The 26797-nt window shown below is 47.4% G+C and overlaps 1 protein-coding gene across 13 annotated transcripts; it reads left to right on the top strand.

Moving 5' to 3' along the window:
- The first annotated feature begins 594 nt into the window (after window positions 1–594).
- GJC1 (gap junction protein gamma 1) lies at window positions 595–26306 on the top strand. Of its 13 annotated transcripts, none has more exons than XM_040536962.1 (5): window positions 595–703; window positions 17994–18066; window positions 19261–19374; window positions 21731–21806; window positions 21943–26306. In XM_040536962.1, the coding sequence occupies exon 5, from the start codon at window positions 21962–21964 to the stop codon at window positions 23141–23143; it is 1182 nt and encodes a 393-aa protein (XP_040392896.1). In that variant the 5' UTR covers window positions 595–703; window positions 17994–18066; window positions 19261–19374; window positions 21731–21806; window positions 21943–21961; the 3' UTR covers window positions 23144–26306. The 13 variants fall into 13 exon arrangements, 12 of the variants coding, with proteins under 12 accessions (XP_040392896.1, XP_040392893.1, XP_040392898.1 ...); XM_040536964.1 differs by lacking the exon at window positions 17994–18066 and adding an exon at window positions 14842–15294 and having other exon boundaries at window positions 640–703; XR_005814651.1 differs by lacking the exons at window positions 595–703; window positions 17994–18066 and adding an exon at window positions 1594–2653 and having other exon boundaries at window positions 21943–23350; window positions 23589–26306.
- The last annotated feature ends 491 nt before the right edge of the window (window positions 26307–26797 follow it).

Below are 26797 nucleotides of genomic sequence, written 5' to 3'. Positions count from 1 at the left end.
CAAAAGCAGCGTGGGCAGCAGGGCGAAGGAGGGGATTGTGCCCCTCTGCTCTGCTCTCGTGAAACCCCCCCTGGAGCCCTGTGTTCAGCTCTGGGCCCCCAGCACCAGCAGGACACGGAGCTGTTGGAGAGGGTCTGGGGAAGGCCATGAGGATGCTCAGGGGCTGGGGCAGCTTCGCTGCGGGGCCAGGCTGAGAGCTGGAGGGTTTCGGCCTGGGGAAGGGAAGGCCCCGGGGAGAGCTCACAGGGGCCTGCCAGGGCCTCAAGGGGGCTGCAGGAAAGCTGGGAAGGGACTCTTCGTTGGGGTGCGGTGACAGGATGAGGGAGAATTAAACAGAGGGGGGATTGAGACGAGATCAAAGGGAGAAATTCTTTACTATGAGGGCGGTGAGGCCCTGGCCCAGGCTGCCCAGAGGAGCTGTGGGTGCCCCATCCCTGGCGGTGCCCAAGGCCGGGCTGGCTGGGGCTGGGGACAGCCTGGGCTGGGGGTGTCACTCGATGACCTTTACGGTCCCTCTCCCCCAGCCCGCCTCAGCTCCGATGTGGGTGGGTTCATGGGGACGGGGGGGGGGTTACGGGGCTTCGCGCATGCGTTCCCCGACGCCCCCTTGCCCGGGCTCGGCGAGCCCGCCGCGGCGGAGCGTGGGGGAGGCTGGGGGGCCCCGCCGCGGCCATGAGCCGGAGCGGCGAGGGGTGGCGGCGGCGTGAGTGAGGGGCGACCCGGGGGGGGCTGAGGGGAGACGGGCGGCTGAGGGGAGACCGGGGGCTGAGGGGGGACCGGGGGCCGAGGGGAGGCTGAAGGGGGCCGGGGGGCTGAGGGGAGCCGGCAGCCGCCGCCGGGGGGCCCCTCGCTGGATGCCCGCAGCGCCCCCGGCGTCCTTCGTGCTCTGAGGGGGGGGCGGCCGGGGCCGGGCACCCCCGGTCTGTGCCCGCGGATGTCCCCGGGGGGACCGCGCTGGGTCCTGCGGGGAGGTCGCTTTTCGCGGCGGGTGCTGGTAACGAGGTTTTCCCCAGGGAAGGAACGGAGAAGCTCATCGCAGCTTTTGGTATTAGAGAGAAACGTGCTGGAGCAGGCGGACTTTGAAGCGGTTTCACGGCCCTCGGTGGTAAATTTGGCTTTTTCATGCCATAAGAACTTGTATGGAAGGCGTCAGCTCCTAGTAACAGGTATTTTTTTCCTTTAAGAGGCACCAGCAGTGGCACTCCGGGCACTGACAGCACCCAGAGGTGGCCGTGCCGCTCACGGCTTGGTCTGGGCTGAGCTGAGCGTTGGGTTCCCTGTTACAGCTGCTGTTGGGTCGCCACAACAAGCTAAGAAATGCGTGGTGCCCTGTGGTCCTTGGCCAGGTAAATGCTTACAACGCTGCCGACAGGCTTAGCCCCGTCTCAAGGTAGACCTGAAGTGCAGCGGTGCTGCTTGGCGTTTCTGCCTGCTCAGGGTGAATGCAGAGTGCAAGGAGAAAAATTCGGCCCCTGCATCAGATAACGATGCTTTTGTTATGAAAGTTTTGGCCTCCGCTAGGCCTTTCACCTGTTGTTTTAAAATTTCGCAAGGATCACATTTGTACAGTTATTTTTAGTGTTTATTTTATTTTATCCAGTTCCCTTTTGTGCTGGGAGGAATCAATTCTGACTTTCTGGCTGTTGAGACCTTGCTTCCTAGGGAAGTGCTAATTTTGTTCCACTATCCAATTGATTGCAAACAGGAGACTGTGTATAGATTTAATTAGGGCATGTACGTACAATATGGATTCTTGAGCAACAACTGGTAGCACTGGATTCAGCTCTTTTACTGGATGTTTAGTTAGCCCTTACCAATAAGAGGGAAAACAAAACACGTGTGTTTTATAGGCAATTGTTCTTGATATTTCCGTGTCTCATTTCCATGCTTTCTGCACTCTGTAAGCCAAGGATAATTGGTAGAAAAAATTTCTGTTCCTTTTCTGTTAGAAAGCCGTTTCTCAGTGACGTTCAGCAAGCCTGCTGTCAGTGCAGTTACCCAAACCCACCTTTGTTCAGCTCATTGCAAATGAGAAAAAATGACGTTGTTGTCAAGACTTGTGGCTAGGAAAATAAAAGGTGCCCTTCTCCTTGGTTTGGATTCTTTTGAAGAATGCACTGAAGTTGTCCGTATGCTTTCCTGGGGGAACAAGTAAGCTCCGCTCTGATATATGAAGCTAGATATGTAAGACTTTTCTTTTAAAGACAATTAATATACAATTACAGGGGTAACTTGAGCTTTATTGTACCGTTCCTCGTTCTTCCCACACAGCTGAACAGAGCTGAAGGATCTGTGTTTGCAGCAATCCTAAAATTCACTTCGGCGTTTGCGGTTCCGAGCAAGCACGAGGGGCAGCGTTTGCGTTCCCTCTGCTGTCGCGCTCGTGACTGAGGCAGATCCCGAGGGCGTGACCGTGGGTGGGGTGAACTCCTGCATATTTTCTGCATCTGACAGATGCGCAGGCTGCTCGCCGTCCGTCCTCTGCTCGCTGGTCAGCGGCAAAGCTGGTACCGAGCGGATGGCCCTGGCGTTGCCGTAGTTTGAATGCGGTGCCTCGCTGAGTGAAGTGCGGGCGGCCGGGATCTGGGAGCGGGCTCCGACCCTCCTGCGGCCGCCGGCTTTTTGCCATGCCTGCAGCTGTGACAAAGCCGTGGTAAGGGAAGCGCCGGGCGCGGAGCAGCGGTGGGGCTGAGCTGGTGCGCGGTGGGGCTGGGCACCGTGGCTGCGTGCTGCCGGTCACTCGTGTTGAGCTTGGTGTCAGGCTTGGGAATATTTCTGTGGTTCCTCGGAGGAGAATCACCCTTCTGCAGTGTCTTTTCCCCTCGGAAAACAGTGTCCAGAGTAATGTTTCTGAATTGAAATGGCAAAAGGATGGGGCAAACCAGAACAAGGAAAGTAATTTGTTATGCTTTGACATACGTTTGAAGGCTTATATTTAAGATGAAACCTATTTTATGAGACCATCTTTTTTTTTTCAACTGTGGAAGACCTGTGCAGTTAGTATTTGTTGTGACTACTTGTCTTTATTGCTTACCTTCTCTCAGCGTTGCATTTGCTTTTAAGACTGGCTTTATTGAGTTTCAATTCAGTTCAAACTGTGAAAAGTCATTAAAAAATGTAATGACGGGCTGTACCCCTTCCAAAGTGACTACCTTTAGGACTTTAGGACTTAACAAAAACTTGCAATTTTAGTCTTATCAGTGATGCAACAGACTTTGGATTATTGGTAACAGAAAACATTTCTGTTTTAAAGAAAAAACAAGGGGACTAAGTGTTTTTTAAGGTGATGCAGCAACATTGAGTGGTGTGTGTGTGTGTTTGAATTGACTTACAGGTGGAATGCGTGAACTACAAATGAGGAATTGTCCTTTTCTGTCTGTTTTCTAGATGGATTCCGTCAGTACCCATTCTTAGCCCTTCATAAGTGAATATTCTTATTTGTTGCTTGGACAAAAACATCCCAGTCATCACAGATAACATGCAGGTGATGCAAATATTGGGATATAACTGAAAAATTAGGGTCGTAGATTGAGAGCACTGTGGCTCACTTGGAACGAGTTAGAGAAGAGCCTAGAAGGGGTCAGGAAACGTGCTGAGGTGAAGGCTTCCAGCGGTCCTGTCCACTGCTCAACAAAGAGAAGGCTGAAATCAAAAACCTGGTAACTGTAAGTGTTTGTGGGGAAAACAGCTGGAGCAGCAGAATGGTCTTCGGGCTAACATAGGCACAGCAAGGCTGTGATCAGGCTCTGGACAAGTTCAGACCAATTTAAGAATTCAGGAGAGATTTTAGTGCGTGCTTCACAGTTTTAATTTTAGACACAGTTTTTCTAAAGAATTTTCTGTGGTTTAAAAAGATAATTAATTTGGGAATTGTGCTGCATAGGTGAAATATTAAAAGGATTCTTCTGGCTTCGTGTAGTTTTATATCTGACAAGGACGAGATTCAAGGGCAAAAATCTTAAACTGAAATCTAGTTGTTGGTGGAGAGTTTGTACGATGAGTTTTTAATGTACAGAATTGTTCACTTAGTGATGTGTTGACTGCCAGCAGCTCCTCCAAGTCCTCAAAAGTCCCCTAAAACTGCCTTTTTTTTTCTTTTTTACCATCCAGAGCAAGTCAAGGGTGAGGTCCAGAACACTTGTGGCGCCTGGAATTGTCTGTGGGTGTAGTTCAGACGCTTAAGACCAACAAAGTAACGTAGAAGCACTTTATCAGGAGTAACTTTATCCTGAAAGTGGCTCTGTTGGTGGCTGCGTTATGGACTGAGCTCCTGGGACATGCGTGGGTCGGGTCCTGCTGCTCAGGAGCTGCGCCAGGAGCCTCAGCGCGCCCCACGCAGCTTTTACTGAGCAGCCCCGCTGGGGGTAAGGATGTGTTACGGTGCGGTGACCCCTCAGCTCCTTCTAAAAGCAAAACGGCGTCTGTGGAAGCCGGGAAAGGAGAAACCCAGGCAGATCATGCTCGTCTGTTGAATTTTGGTGAATGTTCTTGAATCCGTTCACCAGTGTTCCTCCAGCGGTCACTTGTACGCAGTCACGGGTGCACAGTGCCCCGCCCTCTGTAGCTGTACAGCTGTAGTTCCTGTTAACGCTGTGCTTTGTCCTCTTACAACAGTTTTGACAGAAGCTGGGTTCTCCCATTGGCTTTGCCAACTCGTCGTGGTTTCGCTCACCTGCTGTGAGGTGGCGCGGGGCACTCGTGCCCTGAGTTTCCGCGCTGGGAAGCGCCGTGGCCGTGCCGTGCCTCGTTCCTGCGCAGGAGCCAACCGTGACCACCAGGGCTGGGGAGCTTGCTGTCCCTTCTTCCACCAGCGCGAGGGGATTAAATGCCACAGCTCTTACTTCGCAGCAGCCTGTAGAAAGTGCCGGGCTATAGATAGTGACGGGTGATGAGCCATCCTCTGCTGCTCCTTTTGAGGCTGGGAAGAGCAGGGAAATCACGGACTTGCTGTCCGCGCTGTGCCAGCAGGAGGGAGGCGATTTGGTGGCTGTTTTCCTAGTGCCACTTTGAATTTTCACCACCCTTTTTCTCCCATGTAGGCAACATGTAAGCGAATTACAGCAGGTCCCTTGTTTGTGCTTTAGCCTGATTGCTCAGACAGGACCCTCTGAATGGTGGCACAGACTCAGACAACGGTAACGATCATTAAACAGTTGGAGTAAAAAGCTGGGAGGATAACGGACCCCTTTGTTCCCCGCAGCTCGGCGGGCTCTGAGGATGGACGATGTCTCACTGAAGGTGATCCTTTCTTCCCATGCTCCTTCCAGGTTTTGTTTTTCATCCAGCAAACACCTTCGGAGTGTCTCCTAGATAACGGGAGTTACTCCAGTGAGAAACATTTCATTAATGCTTCCCATTTTTATATATTTCCCCTTATGCTCGCTCTGGCTTTACCGCCGCTGGCCCACGTGAGGATGCAGGGACAGCAGCTACAGGTCCCCGCGTTATGGGCATGCTGCTGACAGCAGGTCCCTGCTCCACGACAGTGTCCCCTTCTGGGGACCAGCCCCACCGTGTCCCCTTCTGGGGACCAGCCCCGTTGGCTGCGCTTCGTGTGGTGGTGGAGGTGCTGTGCACGACCCCTCCTAATTATCGCAGGACCCCACCTAACTATTGGCCATCCCAGCTGCTCGCTGGGCTTCCTGCGGGCAGCGGGGCTGGAATTGCAGCACCCTGTACTCGTGCTACGTTCGCTTCTGACTGAAGCTGTGGCTAAGAATGGTAGAATGATATAAATTCAGATTTTACTTACTGTTCTACTTACATTGCTCGATGTTTAAATTCTGCTTCTGGAAAGAATTACTCTTTAAACACCTAAACGATCTGTTCGCTTCCCAGTGTTTATCATCTTTTGAATTGACTGTTCACTTTCTACTAGAAGCCACAAAAATGAGTTTATCTTCAAATTCCTTCTAGGAAGGGAAGACTGCATTGTTGGATTTTCTTTTCTGTGCTACTCCTACAATAAACACAAATCCTTATCACTATGTGGGTAGTAACACAGTTCACTCCAAATTGCGGACTCTCTGGAAGATCTGGTTGGGATTTTTAAAACCTTGGGTTTCTCTGAAATATAGTGCACCTTAATCCTTCATTTTGAGCTAAATTGGTGTACAGCTACATGTGGCTGGGCAGGTAGGGTGCTACCAAGTATTTTTTGGGTAACACTCTTCTGGAGGAAATACTGAGAACGGTAAATACTGCAGAAAAAAAATCCTTTTTCCTCCTGCAAATGTAGGTGTCTTAGTTCCATACCTCCATAATAATTTCTTAACAATTACATTTCAAGAAAGAACCCAGGGGTTTAAATAATAACACGAGATACAGGGCATTCTTACTCTAGAAATAAAAAGCTATGTTTGGAAAAATAAATAGCGTATTTATGGGCAAAACTGTATGGAGGGAAATGCGATGGAAAATTTGAGTCAGATGAGCTGATGTATGAGGCATTTCCCTATGGAGTCATTGGGCTGAAAAATGTTTTATATGCCTAAACTTGAACAGATGTGTGCGCACACACAGCCCCCCGCCAGTTTAATATTAGCCGTTCTGTTTGGATCCCTGTGATTAATTTAGAAACAGAGCTGGTTTAGTCTGTTTTCCGGGGGCTATGGGGTATTTCCAGATCATCCAGGTACTTAAGCCTGTGCCTAGCAGTAGATATGCAAGCAGCCCGGTTATTAGGAGGATCTCTTTCGAGCTTTAAATTAGGCATGCGCTTAAATGTCTCGCTGAACTGGGATTTGTGCTTTGCAGAGGAGCGAGGGATTTCTCCCTATTAGCTTTCTTAGATGAAAATCATTGGAGCCAGCCAGCTTTTTGCCTAAATAAGGACACGATACCAGCTTTCCGCTCTTACGGATGTTAGTTCCACCTTTTTAGTTACACGTTTGTCAGAGGACAGCCAGGATTGCATCTGCCTGACCCTGCGCGAGATGCTGTTGAGGTACGGAGAGGAGGCGTTTGTTCTAGGGGATGGGCACATTTCGCCTGCTGTGCTTCTCAAGTACAAATACTGCGTTCAGTGGTGCCAGAGAGGTGGATGACAATAGCGCTTTGTGATTTTCGTTTGAGTACCTTGTACTGTGTTCCTCTCAGCCATTAATCTCCCTCTGAGGATTGTTTGATTTGCCTTGTAGGTGGCTGTGCACGCTGCTTCCTCTCTCTCCTAAAAATCCCCAAAGCCCTCCCCAAAAAAGCACCGCACTGCAACCAGTTGGTTCCACTCTGCTTTTCCGATTGAGCTGAACTAATGAAGGAACGTGAAAGATGATTTGGGGTTTTAAAACCAAGGATAGCTGCGGTGTGCTTCCGAAGTAGGCGGCGCGTGGGATGTCGGGCAGCTCTTGGGGCATAAGGGTGTGTTGAGTCCTGCGGTGACATCCCGGGGCTGGACAGGCTAGTAGAGCCTGGAAGGGCGATTGTATTTCTTGTGTGTGGGGATGCTTTCCCTGTTACCTTGAGGGGGAGTTTCTGGCTCCTTGGGTGCTCTGGGAGCCTTGCTGTTATGTTACACGGGTGGTGCTGTGCAGGTCGGGGGCTTGGGGTGGGTGGGTTGTGCACACCGGGCTGGTACAGATGGTAGGGTGATCCTAAATGGTGTAAAAAATAAAATTATGTATGAAAAATGCGTGTCTTGCTGGTATGCCGTCTTGGATGCAGCATTTACTCCTGATTTTACTTAAAAATAGAAAAAAAAAAAAAAGATTCTCCCACTAAACATTTTTTTTAGGTGATTAACAAATGCCTCAATTTTAAATAAAGCAGTCATTCGTGTACAAGAGTTCCTTTGGCTTTCAAATGCATAGCTGAACTATTTTTAAAAGGAGGAATAATTTCATGTTGGAGACGGATTCCCAGGATATTTCAGAAACAAAAACCGAAGCGCTCGGGAAGACGTACACATCGACGTCCCGTGCAGCCATATGGCAGCGATCCTCCGAAGTCCCTGGCTCGCTTCAAGTCTTCACTCCCACTGCACTTGGAATCTCCACCTCTCTGGCAGGATCCAGCTTGATTTGTATTCCTCAGCCTGCTCTTGTGCTTTTTGCAGTCTGTAGCCAAGCCCTTATTGATCTGGGTGTCTGGAAGGTCTGATTCCCTGGAGTGCTGCGTTGTGGAGCTGCTGGCAGAAACAAATGGCGGCTGCACAGGAACAGCCGCGCCGGAGCGGCCGCCTGGCCTCGCGTCCTGTTGTGGCACCGGCCCGCGGCGGGGGCTGAAAAGAAAGCCCAACAGAAGCATCTTTGAAACCCCTTGCAGCACTTTGACTGCTTTCTGCTTGGAGACTCACCCGCTGCGTGAACAACTGTCCCTTTCTTCAGTTTTGAAGGAGCAGTGAGTAATCGACTGCATTCCACCTCCAGGCTCGGTTCTTTGCAGCTCCCCACCCTTTTGCCCCTTTAACCTTTTCTTTTCCCTACTGTTCTTCCTACATCAGCCAGCGTGTGCCTGTGGTGGGTTTTGTCCTTCTCCGAAGCTGTTTGCTTCTGCTCTCTTGTTTCTGTGGCGGGGACAGTGTGGGTGGCACCATGTCTGGGATGCAGGGAACCACACACGGGGAACCATGATGCCGCAGCAGCGTGCTCTGCGCTCCCTCCCTTCCTTCTCCGATCCTGGTCAAGTGCTGGTCGCTTTCTGGAACTTGCTGAGCAGCGCTGGAGCTTTTGTGGAGCAGCCTGTCAGCCCCAGGATCTCTTTCTGCGCCAAGGTCAACTCAGGGCTCATCCTTTTGAGTGTGAAATAGGATTTTATTATAATTATTTTTGGTGTACGCATCACTTTATCTACATGCGATTTCATCTACCGCTTTACTACCAGGTTACTTACAGCCATAATATTTTTCTGCTGTTCTTCACAGCTGCTTGCCTTCCTTGCCTTGGGTATTACCATCAGGGTACGTGGTCGCTGCCTGCCCTCCTACTGTCCCGTTGACTCAGATGATGGCCTGGTCCCAGCTTCTGTCCCTGTGAAACTGCTGTGACTCCCTCCCTTGCTGGAAATGACTGTTTACTCCCACCCTTGTTTGTTATCTCTTGCCCAGTTGTTTATCCCTGCGGGGACGGTCCCTGTTCCGGTATGGCCTTGCGGATTCCTTGTGAGAAGCCTTTGAGGGAGCCACAAGTCTTGAAAATCAAAGTGGTCTGCGCTGCCTTCTGCGAGGCTGGGAGTCCCATTGCAGAAGTCTCAATGATTTTCTTTTTTTTCCTGGTGTGTCATATTTATACAGATACATCAGTAGTCCGCTAATTCTTGTCTGTATTTTAAATATTGTCAGTTTTTCCTCGAAGAGCGCTGGGTTTTGAGGCCTACAAGTCACCAGGGTTTGCTTTGTCTCACAGAAGTGGCGTCACGCTCACCTCCCTGCTGTCCCCAGGTACCAAGGCGGTTTTAGGAAGGTTATAGCTGGCTTGCAGGTTTCCTCTTTGGTGAACACCAACCAGGGCTGGCAACCCGCTGCTCCTCAGTTTGGCTCTTTGTTCTGTGACCTCTTTTTTTTTCAGACATTTCAGTGTCAGCCAATTTGCCAAAGAGTCCCCAGAGGAACAGACGGGTCTGGTTTTTGTACCGTGAGTAGAAATGCGAAGAAGCCGTTTCACTTGTCCTGTGTGCCACTGTCCCTCTACTAGCAGCACGAAGAAGCGAGCCTGCTCCGGCCGGTGGCTTCCTGCAGGGAGGCTCCCCTCGAGGGACGCCCAGGATGCCTGTGGCTCTGGCAGTGGTGGGACAGAAGCTGCGGTGGTCGTGGGTGAGCCGGATGGCAGCAGCGTGGTGGGGCAGGTACCTAAGGAAGGGAATCCACCAAATCATTGGCAGTTTCTTGCTAGGAATTACCTCACTTGGCAGCTAATCCCCCGTTTCTCCGAGTGAGTGAGAAGTGATGCAGCTCAAGCTGCTGGAGCGTCCTTTGTGGTGGGGATGTTTCCGAAGGCAAGCTTGCCTCTGCTAGAGCACGGCTGGGCCGCTTGTGCCTGCCAGCGGTCAGTGCTTCAGAGAACTGGTAAAGCAATCACAGGAGTGGTTTGTGACACATCCTTGAGTATGTGCTGCATCAACTTGTGAGGCTGTGCCTGCATTTATTGCCGTGGCATCTAGTGTGCTAACGTCTTTTCACAAGCTTGTATATTCCCGTGAGTATTTTATTCTTGTAACGCTGCTGGGAAATTACTTGTAACCGAACTGATGGTGAAGCCTTAGCCAGGCTTGGGAGTAAAATGGTTGTCCGAAGACTGCAGAGGCCTCCAGCCGTTGTCTGAAAGGAGGCTGTGTAGGTATAGGGTCTGTTCTGATATGCTCTGCTTTCTATTTCTCTTTAGTTATAAAAAAAAAAATCAATTTTTATAATCCTTTGCTGTTATAGGTAAGTTTCTAAGCAAGGTCTAAGGCCAAACCGCTTATGCTGCTGCCCGCTTGGTGCGGAGGTGAAGCTGAACGCTGGGTCTCGGTGGCTCTGTAGACTTGTGAAATGGCAGCTGTGTGCTGTCTCCCAGGCAGAGCTCAGAAGAGAACACGTACACCACAGGCAGGAAGCTCATTCTTTGACTAACAAGGTTAGGTTAAGAAGTGACCACCTGCCTAAAATCGTGAAAGCTCAGAAATAAGAAGCTGGGGGAAGTTCAGCATTGTTGGGCGGTTCTGGCAGTAGTCAAGGTGCTTTTCTCCATCTCCCGCGGTACCAAAGAGCAGCACGGACCGTGGTCTGTCTGCACTCGAGTACCAAGCTTTTCAGTATGCCGTCACATCTACAGGTCACGTACCTGATTTAAGCAGTTTCCCTGCATTTGGGAGGCTAATGTGCATCGCAGGTGCTGCCACTTTTCATAATCCTTGTTAATAACGAGCCTGATGCCATGTATGGCAAGGTAAAGCGGGCAGTTGACCAGAAATGAACTGTCTGCTGCTTTGTGCTTGGTTTAGCGCATCTTCTTCCATGAAGCACAGTGGGAAAAGGGCTTCTAGTTCTTCATAAACTTCAAGTTATTTGTGGCTGTTTTCAGGAAGGCAAAAAAAAAAGTTGGTGTGCGTGTTCTGGCAGCTCACGGCCGCTGTGATGGTTGTGTGAGGAGCAGTGTGGAGAGCGCGATCCGCGCTTCAGCTTCCTTCCCAAGGGGTCTGTAAACGTACTCAGGTCATTCAGGGAAAATGACAATCTGGGGCTTCTTATTTCACTCTAGGAAATAATTTCCAACAAAAAATTTTGCGTAGTAAGTTTCTATCCACATTAATATTCTGTATTTTTTATCTTTGGTGAAATAAAGCTGTTCAAACTCCCATTGAACTCAAGCCGGAGTAAAATTTTAGTTACAGTTCAGCAATCTGCTCGGATTCACTGCTCTCCTTTTCCTCAAAACAAATTGTACTGAAAACGGATTTACTGAAACAAACTTTTCAATTATTTCTGCAGCTTAGGAAGTTGACGCAGCAGGCAGTATGTGACAGAAGAAACAGTTTGCCTGACGAGCTTGTGTTTTCGCCGTTACCTTGTTCTAGCGCAGAGCTTCCTCTTCGCATGGCCCTCTGGAAGGAGCATCCGTGTGATCTGTACCGCGCTCAGCCACGTGCAGGCTGGACACCCGGTCATACCGAAAGTGCTTTTGGAGGTCTGGTGAGGCGCTGGGGTTCTCTGTCCTTGGCTGTCGGTCAGCACGACCCTCGTGCGTAGCTGCGGTGTGCCGGTAACTTGCAGTAACCGACGGCGAGGCGGCGGCCTTCTGGCGTAGCTGGCTGCTGACAGCTTCCATCTTCCTGAGGTTAGCGCTTTCTGCCTGAGGAGCCTCACAGTCGTGTGAAGTCACAGAGGTCTGGAAAGCTTTCCTGCCCTTCATCTGAACAGGTGGGAAGTGCTGACCAGGTTTAGCAGAGCTAATTTAAGTGCGGGACATCTTGTGAAGCAGTCTCTGGTAAGGATCTGGAATACATGTTCCGTTGCAAACTCCTCTTTTGCCTTCAGAACATCTTTTTCTGTACAGCGAAGTCACAAAGCTGCCATTGAGGAAACAATTACATGGATTTGAGTGATGCCGTTGTAGGGAGAGGTGGCATCTCTTGCTAGACCAGCTGACAGAGCTGGGAAAGAACAGTCTTCTTGGAATCTGGGTCACAGTGAAGCCGCAGCCATTCTTAAATGTTGCAGAGTGACTGATCGGGGGCGTTGTGGCAGACAGAGTCATGGCACGGGGTGTCTGTTTTATTTGTGTGTCATTCACGCCAGTTTTTGAGGCTTCTTTATGAAGCAAGCACTAGCAGAGTTCCTTTTTCCTGTCATAATACGGTGCTGGGTGAATTAGGTGTTCATACCCATTCCATTGTCTCCAGCTCAGCTGAGAGCCTCTGACTTACAGGAGCAGACAGAATTGCTCTCTTTTGGCTTCTCTCTTCCCCCCCCCCCCCCCCCCCAAAATGGCTGTGAGAGTGTTATTTGGGTCAGCTGCCTCGAGTGTGTCATTTTCTTTTGACACTCATCCCTCTGAGCGTGTAAGAGGAGCCTGGTGGGGAAAAGCTGTGGTGCTGTTGGCTGCAGTGGAATTAGGAGTGGTTAGAGGGGTTTTGTGGTTATTTGAATCACTGATCACGTCACGGTGGGGAAATATCTCTGATGGCTGCCTGAAACGGTGCGCGGGTGAAGACGGCCAACCTCAGCCCTCGCTGCGAGGGAGGCAGAGGGACCCTGTAAGTGCTCACACGCTCGGGCACGTACAAAGGTGGCTGCCCTGCAGCAGCATGTGTCCGTCTTGCAGGGGTGTTTCAGGTAGGGCGTCGTGCTCCGATTTGCATCCTGAGCGTGCAAACAGTTCTGGTTCACCTGAGGTGTGCTCTTTGCCTGTTTGCCTCCAGTGCAGTCCCGCACAGTGGTGCTGGGCCTGTCTGTACAGGAGCTGTTGTGGGGTTTGAAGGAGGATGCTGTTTTTCCCTCTGAAAGGAGCTTAATATCCTGCAGTGAGCTGAACCTGTAGGATTAGTCAGCAGGTGTGTGCAGTAACCCAAGCCTGCTGTCACTTTGGAGTGCTGTTTGTCACTCGGTACCTGGCTTTTGCGCTCTGCCCCATTGTATTGCTTTTCCATCCCTACCCTTCCACTGCCCATAGCTGTTTATGCTAAAATAGCTGCTGAGAACACAGGTGTGATGGGCTACTAAAATGTTAAAAATACTGTACTGTTAGGTATTGTTTATATAGCACTGCACGCGGCGTGTCGTGGGTGACTGCACAGCAAGCAGCCCAAGCTTATTTGGGCACTCAGCCTGCACTGTGGATGGAAAAGGTTTGATGTCCCAAAATCACTTTCCTGTGTATTTCAAGTCCCTGTAAAACATTTCCTCTCTGTTACATTCATTCTTAGAGGAAAAACAGCTTTGCTGCTGTGGTCCCAGCCTCTTCTCGGTGACACCTAGTGCAGGGGCTGCAGGTGATGGACATAGATCGAAACGCAGGAAATTCCACTTAAAGGGAGAACAACTTTTTTCTGTGAGTGTGGGCAAATGTCGGAGCCGGCTGCTCAGAGGGCTCCTGGATTCTCCATCCTTGGAGCACGGGATGTGTCTGCGTTTGTAGCCGTTGCTCGGGAGCCTGCCCTGGAGCTCTGTTGAGGTAGTAGGCTGAAAACAGCAGATAGAATTAGTAGTTTAAACTGCAAGTTGGCAGAATATTGTAACTTTTTAGGGTAATGCATATTGACACAAGGAAAACTAGAGGTCATCAAGTATAAATGAATGACCGAGGTGAGCAGGTGCTTCTGTTGCTTAAAAAGAAGCTGTCACAGCGTCGGGCTTGTTGGGCATTTGGCATGCTTATCTCCGAAGCATTTCATCAAGTGGTAGCACTTCATGTCCTGAGCCAAGGAGCACGTGTTATCTCATCGAATGGATATCTAGCTGGGAGCAGCTCCTGGCGAGAACTCCTTGGTATTTGGAAGATGAGTGCTGAGTATCTCTGATCATCTCTCGGAAAAGCCTGCAGAATCCATTTTGTGTGGAATAAAGGGAGCCAACAGCTCAGCCAGGAGTATTTTGTAGTCCTGAATCCATCCTGGCCCAACTCAGCAATTTGGTTAGTCATTTGTGTTGGTAGGAACAGTCATTTTTGAGGACACGCTGCTGACCTCTGGATGTTACAAGGGTGAGCGTAGCAGTCCCTGGCTGTGCTGTGTGCAGACAGCCTGGTCTGGTTCAGGTTTTGGTTAAACACTTTGGCCTTGGTCTTGAAACACCAGGCTTGGCTGTTCTCTCTAGTATGGCTTGAGGTCCAGATTCAATCTTTTCTCAAAAAGAAATTGCCCTTTTCAAACCCTGTAATGCCTTGTTTTCAATGTCTGACACAGGGAAGGAGTTCGTGTATGTTCCCAACTCCTGTGCAGAGAAGAACAAGCACAGCAGTGCTGGGGCCCAGTGCAGGGCAGAGCCCGAGTCAGTAAATGGTGGTGAGCCTCTGCCAGTGCTACATAAGGTCTGCTCATATAGGAGCTGTTCAAAACCACCTGGGCTTCATGGGCTTAGATTACATTGCAAAGAAATGCTTTGAAGTGTGTGAGACTCGAGAGGCGTTCAGACTAAGGAGAGTGCTGCAGAGAGCTTGAGCAGAGTGAACCCGGTGGCTGTTAGAGCTCCGGCAGCAGTTCTTCTTCATCCATTGTTACTCCCAGCTCATGAGCTGCATGAAGGGAGAAGGCTTACTGGCACACAAGCCTCAGCCCGGTACCGCACTGCTACAGCCCAGGTTTGGTCTTAGTCTGAGCCTTCCTGCCCCAAGGATTGAGTGTTTCCTTGCAAAGACTGTCAAATGTGCCGTGTCTCGTTGTGTAATCTGCTGACCGGTTTATTTTCTCCATTATTATATTTCACATCAGAGCGCCAGCATCACCTGGGGCTTGCTTCTGAAGTTTCTTGGTGTCTCAAGTCAGTAGGACTGATCTGAAGAGCAACCTCCTCAAATTTACTGCACATCTGACAGCTCTGTCCTGAGCTGCTACAGAAATGCCCAAGTTGGGAGCTCACTGTACCACTCTGCAGCTGATCCACCTCTTCCCCACTGGTTTGAAGGGCACTGAATGCTGAGCCTGTATAAGGGGACACAGGCTGACAGGGACCCAAAAGCAGGACTCCAAAAATCCCTCGAAATAACAGAGACTCGACAGCTCAGCCTCCGTTTTCAATGGAGGTTTCCAGTCCTCAATGCACCTGAGCGGGGCTTGCAGCTTGTCCTGTCCTCGTGCTGGAGCTGCCCCGATGGGCGCTGCTCTTCGGAAGGGATCTTGTGCGCTCCGAGGTGTCTGCCCTGGAAATGCCGCGTCCTGGATGCTGTAGGTGAAGTAAATGCTTGTTCTGGCCAGCACGAAACATACAACGATTTGAATTGTGTCACTGCGGGGGAGTGTTGCTAAAATTGTCACTTGGCTTTCCATGTTAGCACTACCTAGAGGGCACTCTGAGGCTACTGGAGGTTCATGTCTTAGCTGCACATTCCAGTTTATCTTTAAGCTGAATGCTTGGGTGGATATATGTGTGTTGATTTTCAAAAAGATAAGTATTTGACATCTTTATTTTTCTGACAGCACAAGAATCTTATTATATCTCTACCTCCTACCCGCATTTCAGTATGCTGTTTATATTCCGCATCGAATCTGTGGTCTGATCATTCGACGAGGGGGTTTTTAGACTCGGGGGGGTTGGTCTGGGGATCAGCAGAACCTTGTTAACATGCCTGGGATTTGAAGGCGCTGTTCAGAAGCTGTTCCCAAATTGATGTTGATGCCGTGGCTTTTTTGGAACTGCTCTCTGTTCTTTGCCACCGTGAGGCTTACGAGATGACTGGGTACTTCCAGTTACTTGAGAAAGCGTTGTGTTTTGTCCAAAAAGCACCAGGCTTTTAACTCCAAAATGTTACATAATACAGATTTAAAAAAAAAATAAAAATCAGTACGGTTGTTTCCATACTATTTTTCAGCTGCACGGTGCTGCAAGCACTTCCTTAAAACATAGGAATAAAGGTAATGGCGACTGAGCGCGCCCCTTCGCGAGTGAGGGAAGCGGGGAGCTGTCTGGTCGCTGTCACGCAGGAGGAACCCCGCAGGAGGATCCCCCTGTCCTTCCCCTCGCACCCCCGGGGAGGACGGGTGCTGGAGCCGCTGGGAGCGCGGGTGGTGGCGGTGCGCTGCCAGCCTGGGTACGTGGCGGGCTCGTACCCTGCCGGTGCTGGGTCTGGCCGAGGCTTTCTCCCTTCTTAATAGTGAATTCTGACTCATTTTCCAGGTTTAAAAAAAAGGTAAAATGCAAAAATGCTGAGCTTCCCCAAAAATTGTAAATCATGCAATTTCTTACATTTCAATGTAAATGGGATTTGAATGAATAATGCTAATTATTCATTCATCCTAATTCAAATCCTATTTTAATTAGCCTGTGGGCCTAATTTCACTTTCATGCAGCATGAAACCTCTTTTGGTTATCAACAGAATTGCCATGCATTTATTCTTGATTTTTTTTCTGATCAGCACACATCTTTTTACGCTGCTTAAAAACAAAACAAAACAAATATTTCAGCAATAAATTAATCAAATTTAATTAGGATGACACGGTAGGATATGTTTTAAGGAAAAAAAAAAAAGTGCTCCTATAAGAACATTCCCTGTCATGATCATCTTTTGGCTTCAGAGGCTTTCTCCTATGCCTGCTGTTTAAGCGAGGTGCCGGTGTCGTGCTGAGGGTCGGTGGCATCGAGAGCTTCGGCTCCTGCTCTCCCCTGGGAGCTGGACCTTGGGGCGAGAAGGAGCACGGGGCTCTGCCGTGCCTCAGGTACGTGCAGTGGAAGCCGAGCTGGGAGCTGAAGCCCCTACTGGGGTTGGCTGTGGTTGGGGAAGGGTCTCGCAGGATTTGCCTGTGTGCCCTGGCAGCAGCCCGCCAGCCGTGGCCGAAGCTGAGTGTAGCTTCCTCCTGCCCAGCCCGCACCTGGTGTCGGACATCGCGAAGGCATTTTGGATTCGGAAGGGGTTTGGGAATTGGAAGGCTTTTGGGATTCGGCAGCCTGTTCTTCAACCCTGGCTGTCGCACGGCGCACCGAGCTATCGGTGCCGTACGTCACGGGGCACGGAGGCATCGCAGGGAGCGTTTCACAAAAGCTGCTCTGGGCCAAGCTGCCTCCACTCCTCCTGTCCCTGCTGCGTCTTGGTCATCTCACCTGGAGACAGGATTTTAAGGTAGCTGAGTAATCTGCCATTCAGAGGCACGTGTTTTCTTCCCTGACCGCCGGGAGGCTATTACAGCTAGGTAGGAAAACTGGAACGAGGTCAAATTAATCCCGTGTTTAAACACATTCAAAAGCACACATGGGCTGGACAGGGGAAGCTCCACACGAGGGGCTGTTCAGCGCTTGTGTCAGTGTTTGAGCAACAGGGATGTGGTAAATCAGCTCGGAAATTTCCTGCAGTGAAACTGTTAACTTGAAAATGATTTTTTTTTCCCATGTACCTGCTCCAAATTCTTTTTTTTTCTTTCTTTCTTTTTTCTTTCCCCTTTCTGGATGTCAGTGTCTGCTCGGAGCTGGTGCACAGAACTTTAATTCACAGGAGCCAGGTCGCTGTCAGAGATAGCGTCGTGCTGTTTGCATCCTGCGTCCTGTCTGCTCCAAGGAGCCGCCTCTGCTCTAAGTGCTGGAATGAGCTTATGACAAATACAAGGAATGAAAGTCTCTCTCAAATGCACTTTCTGGCATGACTTAAATTAGCTGAAATTGCTGACATTTTGCCTTTTTCAGATGTGTGTCAGTGTCCATAGACTTTTGCTTCAAACAATGGAAAATTATTGAGTTAAATGTTGCCAGAACAACAGTTCTGGGAGACACTAAGTGTACATTAGGTGAAGGTTACTGCAGTATATCTGGGTCCTGCAGTACACATGTTGTAGAGGCAGAAATATGCGTTCTCTAGCCTTGGCTGATCTCGCGAAACTCAAGAATTTTAAGTGCCTAATCCTGCTTGTAACTTTTTTTCCTGTTACTTCCCATTAGGATGGGCCGAGCACCTCAGTAGAACAGCGGGTTAATGCCAGGTCGTTTCGCTTGAGCCTAAAAGACAAAGAAGGTGCCAAACATTCTTTGCCAGCTGGTGGATTTTCCCATATTTGTATCAGCAGCGCTGCTCTGGACTGAAACTAAATTTGGAATAAATGACACTTTGCTGTCAAAGAGAAACAGAGCTTTTCAACAACTTCAAATTGTAGCAGTAAGAGCTCTCTAATCAACAGAAGTCTTGGTTAGTAAATGCACAGCTGGTATGGCTTCCTCACGTGAAGGCTGTGGTTAATCGAAACGTAAATGTCTACGTTGTCAGTCTGTGCATTTGTGACGCCAGTGATGCCGTCCTCAGGTAGAAAACACACCTTGAAAAGGCTGATGTGTACCTCGAAAAACGTGGTGCAATCCCAAGGTAGCATCTCATCTAAAATTCAAGATTCAGTTTCCTCTCTCATATGGATACCGCTCTAATTTAAGTCTTCTCTGCTAGCAGCCATCCAGGAATGAACACTGACACCTGAAAAGTTAAAGGCTGGTTCCTGCCTTTAGTCCAAATTAAAACCAGCAACAGTGTTTGTTTTTGAGTTTGCTCAGTAGCTTCCTTATAGAAAAGAATTTGGCCCTAACGTTGTCAGTGAGTGAAAATTAACCCCTTTTTTTTTTCCTCATTGCTCAGTTAAAACACGTCAGCTAGCAACGTGCGCGTGCCATTGCATGTTCTTGTTTGGTGCCTAGATTGATAAAGCATCTCGGTGAGAATGGGAGTGTTGTGGCTCTTAACTCTGTTCCCCGGGTTTGGACGCAGTTTTCACTTGAGCTCTCTGTTCAGCGTATGGGAGTCTCCTTAAGCGCACGGTATCTGCAGCCTCTGCTACCCGTGTTGAGTCCTAATCTAAGTGAGCCACTGGAAAATGCCAAGCACGGGGGGCTGAAGCAGCCTCTCGCATCTTGCTGTAACGCAGAACTCAGGGTTGCAAAGCTGAAGTCAGGGGGCTTTCTGAAACAAGGGGTCAGAGCCCGAAGCCTGGGCCTGGACCCGTCTGGTCTCTTTTGCCCATTAAAATGCTTTTTTTTGGCAGCCAGTTCTGTCTATGGCATAATGGTAGCATAGTTGCCTACTAAGAAGAGCGTCGATTACAAGCCTTAGGTTGATTGCATGCTCAATTGACAGACACTAGGTTAAGTGAATCACCTGTAATCCGTCCCTTTCTTCCCACGTTTCCCAGCTAAACAAATTGAACTCTAAATCTTTCACTTTCAGGCATCCTCCCCATTCTTCGGATGGCTTTGAGACTGCTGTATTCACTTTCTGACGTTTAAGCAACTTTTAAAGGATGCAGACACGGGCATTGTATGCTGTCTTGCTAACAAGGAGGTAAGGTCACCCTCCTTGCTCATGTTTGCATGTTACACCACCAAGGATTACATTAATCACTTTTGTTCTATTGCCAGTGCTCGTTGACACCCTTGCCCATTAGGACCCTGACTCCCTTTCCTATTAACTGCTGTCCAGAGTAACCGCTCTTTTACATGTTCTTCTGCTTAGCTCTATGTCCTTGCATTAAGCTTGGCTAAAGCATTTTTTTGTTTCGGTGGACTCAGCCTCTCAAACAATGCATTTTTTTGCATCACTGATATTCTTATCTTTATTTGTCAGTCTGCAAACTTCTGGGCCATTTGTGGATTTTGTCAGTAGCCATTTTCTGTTCAGGGGAAAAAGCAGACTGGTTGCCAGGCCTGTTTCTAGTCTTTGTAGGACTCGCTGTAATTAAGAGTGATTGATCTTTGTTCTAACGTGGGAATCATTATTCAAGATCTTTAATTCTCTTAATGTGTGCTTTTTTTAATACTCTATCATGCTATCTTTTTCTCACATTATCAAGAAGTAATAAATCAAATGTTCTATGGAGCCCAACCACATCATGCCGGTGCTGTTGCCTTTTCAATGAAACATTTTGTTCTGCATTGATTGCATCCCCTCAAATTTCATTACATTGCCTGTGAACAACTTCATAGTTGTGTGGAAGAAGTTGAATAGATGTAAATCTTAGTTTTCTTCCAGTCTCCTCAAATTTCTCTGCTTTAAGACCAAAACAATTTTAAGATCAGAGTGCCAGAGATTTTTCCAGTTCTGGTTTTAGAACTCCTTTTTTAGAACTCTCCTTTCTCCGGACTTCCTCTGTTGTCTCCAGCACCTGAGATTTCTGAGGGCTGATCTTAGTGGTAAAGACTGAAGAAAAAAGGCATTCAGCAACTCTGCCTTCTCCATATCGTTTGTCACCAGGGCACCTGCCCCATTCAGCAGTGGGCCGACATTTTCCCATCTTCCTTTTTCTACTGATGTATTTGAAGAAGCCCGTCTTGTTGTCCTTGACATCCCTTGCCAGATTTAATTCCAGCAGGGCCTTGGCCTTCCTTGTCACATCCCTGCATACTCTGACAGTGTCCCTATATCCCTCCCGAGTGGCCTGTCCCTTTTTTCACATGCTGTAAACTTCCTTCTTCTGTTTGAGCTTCACCAGGAGCTTCATGCTCACCCATGCACGTCTCCTGGCCCCTTTGCTTGCCTTCTTGCTCATAGGGATGCACTGATCTTGAGCTTGGAAGAAGTGATACTCGAATACTGACCCTCGTTCCTTCCAGGGCCCTAACCCATGGAATTCTTCCAATTAAATCCCTGAAGAAGACAGTCTGCTCTCCTGAAGTCCAGGGTCACAATACTACTTTTTGCCCTGCTTCCTCCTAGCAAGATCCTGAACCTTTGACCAAGTGTTCCTCATTTTTTTTTGACTTGAAAATTTCTATTACTGTTACATCTTTAACATCATCAGAGGACTGAAAGATATCCCCTGTGCTATGGCAATGTCAAATGGTTCTTTCTGTCCTTAATGTTTTACCAGTTTTACTACTTAAAGCACCAGGTAGGCCTATAGTGTTGCTAGCTTTTTGTTCATTATAATACTTCACAGCGCTCCCAGCTCTGAGTTTCCACTGATAGTGTTTTTTTTGTTTTGTTTTGTTTTGTTTTTTTACTGTTAAGATTACAAACTTATATTGGTTGCTATCTAATAGGTATCTTCTTTAACTAGATTTTCCTTCCACTATCCCAGTGGCACTACGAGATACATATCCTAAGGTCTTCTGTGCCTTAAAGGGAGACTGTTAGCCTCCCTGAGGGATTGAGCCAAAATACACAGAATGAGTAGTTTGACCATAAGGTTAGAAGTGAGATGTCACTTGGGTCACACGCTGTCTCTGGCTTAGACCTGCAGGATAGCATTGGTCAGGTCACAATCTATATAAGGTTGTCCTGTCCTTAAAACAAAGATAATAGCAGTTGCCTGCCTCTCAGGCTTTGGCTGGGCAATTCGTTTCTGCCTTGCAGCAGCTGGCACTGCTCCATAGATAGAACTGTTTCCACTGTCTCTGGTGGAGGCCAACACTGCCAGCTCAGACTTCAACAGCTCTTGGATGCCTCCACACAATTAAAACAAATCCTAATTTCAGTGATGGGACATAGCCAATGGTGCCCATAAAATTTCACAGGAGCTGAGCTTTTGTTCCACTATATTTAGGAGATTTCAGCCCGAAGTGTAAATGTTATTTTTAACATTTGAAATACAGAGCAGCTGTGTCTTTCTCTTCTGCTTGGAAATAGCTTGGAACGCAAGTTTTGTTTGTGAAATGGCAGCTAACTCCTTTTTTTTTTTTTTTTTTATGTATATGTATAGTGGACTTCTCAAAAGCCTGCAGAGGAGACACAGGATCTTCAAGCAAATCCTGGCAGCTGGAATTTCCCGATAGCAGGTGATAGCACAAACAAAAGTTGTGTGTTTGGTTGTAAAATTCTAGTCTAATTCTCTTAATTGAATATTTGCAGCATTTAGGCTTAAGCCGATAAACTCAAACATCTGGGGATTTTGTTTGTTTGTTTGTTTTTTAGATAAAATTATTTGACCACCATGAGTTGGAGTTTTCTGACCCGTCTGTTAGAGGAGATCCACAATCACTCAACCTTTGTTGGCAAAATCTGGCTGACAGTGTTGATTGTATTTCGGATTGTCCTAACTGCTGTGGGAGGAGAATCCATTTACTATGATGAACAAAGCAAGTTTGTGTGCAACACAGAGCAGCCTGGCTGTGAGAATGTTTGTTACGATGCTTTTGCTCCTCTTTCGCACGTGAGATTTTGGGTGTTTCAGATCATTCTTGTAGCCACTCCGTCTGTGATGTATTTAGGCTACGCAATTCACAAAATTGCCCGGATGGTGGAACACAGCGAAGCTGACAGAAGAATCAGAAGTAAAAGCTTCTCAACGCGCTGGAAACAACACCGTGGCTTAGAGGAAGCTGAAGATGACCACGAGGAAGACCCAATGATGTACCCAGAAATAGAGCTGGAAAGTGAACGGGAGAACAAAGAGCAGCCAGCCCCTGCCAAAGCTAAGCATGATGGCAGGCGACGAATTCGTGAAGATGGACTCATGAGAATTTACGTGCTGCAACTTCTGGCAAGGACTACGTTTGAAATTGGATTTCTTGTGGGTCAGTATCTTTTGTATGGTTTTGAGGTCAGCCCCATATTTGTGTGTAGCAGAAAGCCGTGCCCACATAAGATAGATTGCTTCATTTCAAGGCCAACTGAAAAGACCATTTTCCTGCTAATAATGTATGGGGTGAGCTGTATGTGTTTACTTTTGAATGTCTGGGAGATGCTCCATTTAGGGTTTGGCACAATCCGGGACACATTAAACAACAAGAGAAAAGAGCTGGAAGATTCTGGTACTTACAACTACCCTTTTACTTGGAATACACCATCTGCTCCTCCTGGCTATAACATTGCCGTCAAGCCAGATCAAATCCAATATACTGAACTGTCCAATGCCAAAATGGCCTACAAACAGAACAAAGCCAACATAGCTCAGGAACAGCAGTATGGAAGCAATGAAGAAAACATTCCTGCTGACCTGGAAAATCTGCAGAGGGAAATTAAAGTGGCTCAGGAACGCCTGGACCTTGCGATCCAGGCTTACAACAACCAAAACAATCCCAGCAGCTCCAGAGAGAAGAAGTCCAAAGCAGGCTCAAACAAAAGCAGTGCCAGTAGCAAATCAGGAGACGGAAAGAACTGTGTCTGGATTTAACGTTGGCTGAGTTAATATATTTTTTTTCTCCTAGTTTATCATAACCAGCAACCCCTTGAATAATGGCTTCCATTAAGTAAATATTTGGTTCTGCTTATTTTCAGGGATACCGTTGGCTAGTGATTCAAGCTCTAAGAAAGTGTTTATACGCATATGCTAGGATTATAGAACTTTATTCTTCTGCCTTCCAAGCCAGGAGACAAATAGGTATATTTAAATCATTCTCATTGAACGGTTTATGCTGTATGTACAGTATTATAGTACATTTATTATGCACAATTTTTGTATTTGTACACTGGATCTCTGAAGTTACACATTTTTATATTAAAAAGGAGAAAACAGTAGGTAGTTGTTAGCATTTTGCTAGTTTTATTACTGTGGTCCGCAGGTTTGTTGTTGTTTTTTGTTTGTTTTAAATGTAAAAACTTTCTATGCTGCATTTCAGAAGTGCCTTGAACATGCACACAGCACAGAGGAGTCTCCAGTTATCCAGGCAGCCCACGGGTGCCAGTCACTTCATAGCAGAGCAGAGAAAGATTTGGAAAACATCTGCTAATGGTGCTCTTGACTGTATCTTTTACAAAAATGATGTGCTACTTACAAAACGGAAGTGTCAAACTATAGCTATTATGTGCAACATTTTTTTGTCCTATGGAAAATGGGGGAAAAAATGCGTGTGTGTTAGAGTACTTGTGTTCAGAGCAAGCCTGCCAGCCATAATGCAGAGTGGGGTCAGACCTCCCTGCAAGCTTTATTCAACAGGAGGGAAGAGAGACTTCAAACTCCTGTAAAACATTCAGAAAAAGTAAATAGAAACTACTGTATTCAGTAATTCCACATATTTATGTGATATCTACGGAAAGATGTTTCTGAGGTCTCTTGTTACGCAACACCCCGCTCCCCAAGGGCATCACGTTGTTACAATACCTTTTGGGTAAGATTTTTGTATTTTCCAGAGTAATCTGGTTAGAAGGAGTCATGTTAATTTTGTTTCTCGATGCATTACATTCAAGAAATAACCTTCCTCCCCCCACAACCCTGTACACACAAGCTGTCTGCACAAGTTCTATTACAAAGCCCTTTCTGAATATGAATGATAATGCCTTATTCCAGACCCCTCTTCCTTCCATTATGTCCGAGGAACTTAGTTCAGACAGAGCAATATGTATAATTTAGATTTCTGCTTGAGAGACCAGTCAGATTTGGCATTCTGTGGTTTTGGCATTAAACTTGAATTTATAATTAGAAAAAGGAGAACGCGGTATTCTCCGCCTCTGGCGGTGTCTTTTTGGCAAGGATGAGCATTAATATCTGAGGGATGCTGGTAAATGTGTATGCTTTTTGCTACTATTTATAATGTGTTCAGGGCCTTGCTCTGTTTCCTCTTCTGTTAGTTTTTTGTGTATTTAATTTATTTTGGGGGCCTGCTTCCGGTGGGAAGGGGACTGTTCTGTTTCAAGGCTACCTCAGTCCGTAGTGCCCTTGTTACGGTCTGACCAGGAACGGGACTGAGAAGTAAAGCTACACAGAGAACGTGTAAACCTGTACTCCATTCCTGTCTGCAGAACAGCTAAGCATAGGCTTTATGTTAAATATAAACTAAGGATAAACAGGCATGTGCTTGCGGTTATCATCTACCCAAGCACTTGCTGAAAATAGATATTTTGCTGAATTGTTTTCAGTCTGTTTTTGCTCCGGGACACCAGACAGTCGGAGTGTCCAGGCATAGATATCTCTCCCAGCTATCTCTCAGCTCTGCTTTAGAGAGACGTAAGTGTGCCCAGAGCCAGTGCAACCCTCCACAGAACGTCAGCTAGAGCTTCTCCAGTTTGCGTCCAGCAGAGAGGTTTGGAAGAAAACTTGCTGTCTGGCTTTTTGTTTAACAGCACATCCTGGGCTCTGTGCTGGGAGAGGAGTAACCTCTGAATTTAACGCAGAGAAGTTTCAGGGTGATGTCTTTTAGATGATAAACTCAGTAAATATATACCCACTTCTAAAAGCTGAAGTGGAGTTTCAGGCAGGGATGGCTAGCTGGTGAGATGGGACTAGCTGTGCGGGGTGAGAAAGTTTATTAATAGTGTTCCTCCAGTTAAACAGGAGTCTGAAGAGAAGTGTGCCGCCTGAGGATGGGCAGAGAGGCTTTGCCAGCAAAGAGCTGCATGTGATGGAGAAGTTGGGTGAAAAACATGTTGTCAGAAAGTACTAGGGAAAGACGTTTGGAGCCTGGAGATAAACACAGATTCATGGCTACATTCCACTCATTATCCCGAGCACTGCATCTCAGTTGTTCTTTTCAGCTTCCCAAAAGGGTTACATTGCCCTTAACCCCTTGCGGTGGTTTCAGAACTCCCTTTCATCAGCTGAATGGCAAGAAGCTAAAATTCTTCCCCCCTGTTGCTCTCTATGCAAACTGCATCAGTGCAGCCATTTCTTGTTAATGGCATAAAACCTGTTTGCAATCAGTTCACAACAGCTGCTTCACCTCTTGTTTGTATTAGCCCTTTCCTAATTCATGATCTAAAACCATTACGTGCATAAAGTTACCGTCTCAGGTCAGTCCTGTGAGCTTTTGTCCAAACCACTAAGTAATTCTGTTAGCAAGCAAAGTGTGTAGAGTATTTCAATCCCAACACTAAGTTCATTCCAAAAATGCAAAGTGATGGATCTGTTTTTATTACTGTTTTGTTTCCATTTTAATTGTGTATAAAGTGCACATTTTCTTTGAAACTGTTATTAGTAGAGGATGTATGTTGAAGCTCTAACTGTTCATGTCTGTGACTGTATTCAGTTTCAAAGTATTGGGTTGGATTTTTTTCCTTTTGAAGAAATGATACATGCATTACTTGAAAATGCTCTCTTGCTTTGGCTTAATGTAGCCATTCTGAAATAAATATTCAGAACAGTCTTTTGGACAAAGAAAACACTGAACATAACTTGAGTTTGTGTTGTCATTCTCTGGTTTTGGATGCAGTTTGGAAAAAAAAGTATTAAATCCAGTGGATTACTGAACATCGTCTGAGATGACTTCTTTTTCCAACAATGAATATGCTTTGGATATGAGAGTGAAGAAGAGGGGTATTTCAGTGATTTGTATTGGAACACAGCTTGAAGTTTTTTAAAATTTGACCTTGTTCAGTATAATAAAGAGTCAGTTTGTAACTGCCTTTCTGCATGTGAATTGATCTTCAGTGACAAGAACAATTGAATTTAAAAAATAAAAATTTAAACTTTGAAAGTCAGACCTTGGAAAGGGTACCACTCATGAAAACACAAAAATCTGCGTTTATGCATATGAATGAGCGTGCTGATATTGTCCAGTGAACTGTGCTGCATTAGCTGCCCTAATTTAGCCGCAGTTTTTGAAGGAACAGAAGGGAACTGGCTGCCCAGCTCCTTTTAAAAATTGCAGCTGAATGCCCGTCTGTTTTGCTGTCACAAAAGATAGCTTTTGTAAGTGTCCCATGCTTTCCCCTTGTTTGGCCTCGTTGAAAATTTGGCCTCAGCCTTGGAAGCGTGCATAAGGTGGCACTAACCCGTTTGCCGTGTCACGTAGCTACAGGAAAGCAAGGAGTGAAGTGGATTTGGTGGCGTGGACCTGGGATAAAAAGCCGTTTGTTCCTCGGAAGGGTTCAGCCTCGGCCTCCCGCACGCCCC

Source organism: Cygnus olor, chromosome 25 (genome assembly GCF_009769625.2).
Source record: "Cygnus olor isolate bCygOlo1 chromosome 25, bCygOlo1.pri.v2, whole genome shotgun sequence".
NCBI classification, from domain to species: domain Eukaryota; kingdom Metazoa; phylum Chordata; class Aves; order Anseriformes; family Anatidae; genus Cygnus; species Cygnus olor.
This window is presented reverse-complemented; position numbering and strand designations above follow the sequence as displayed.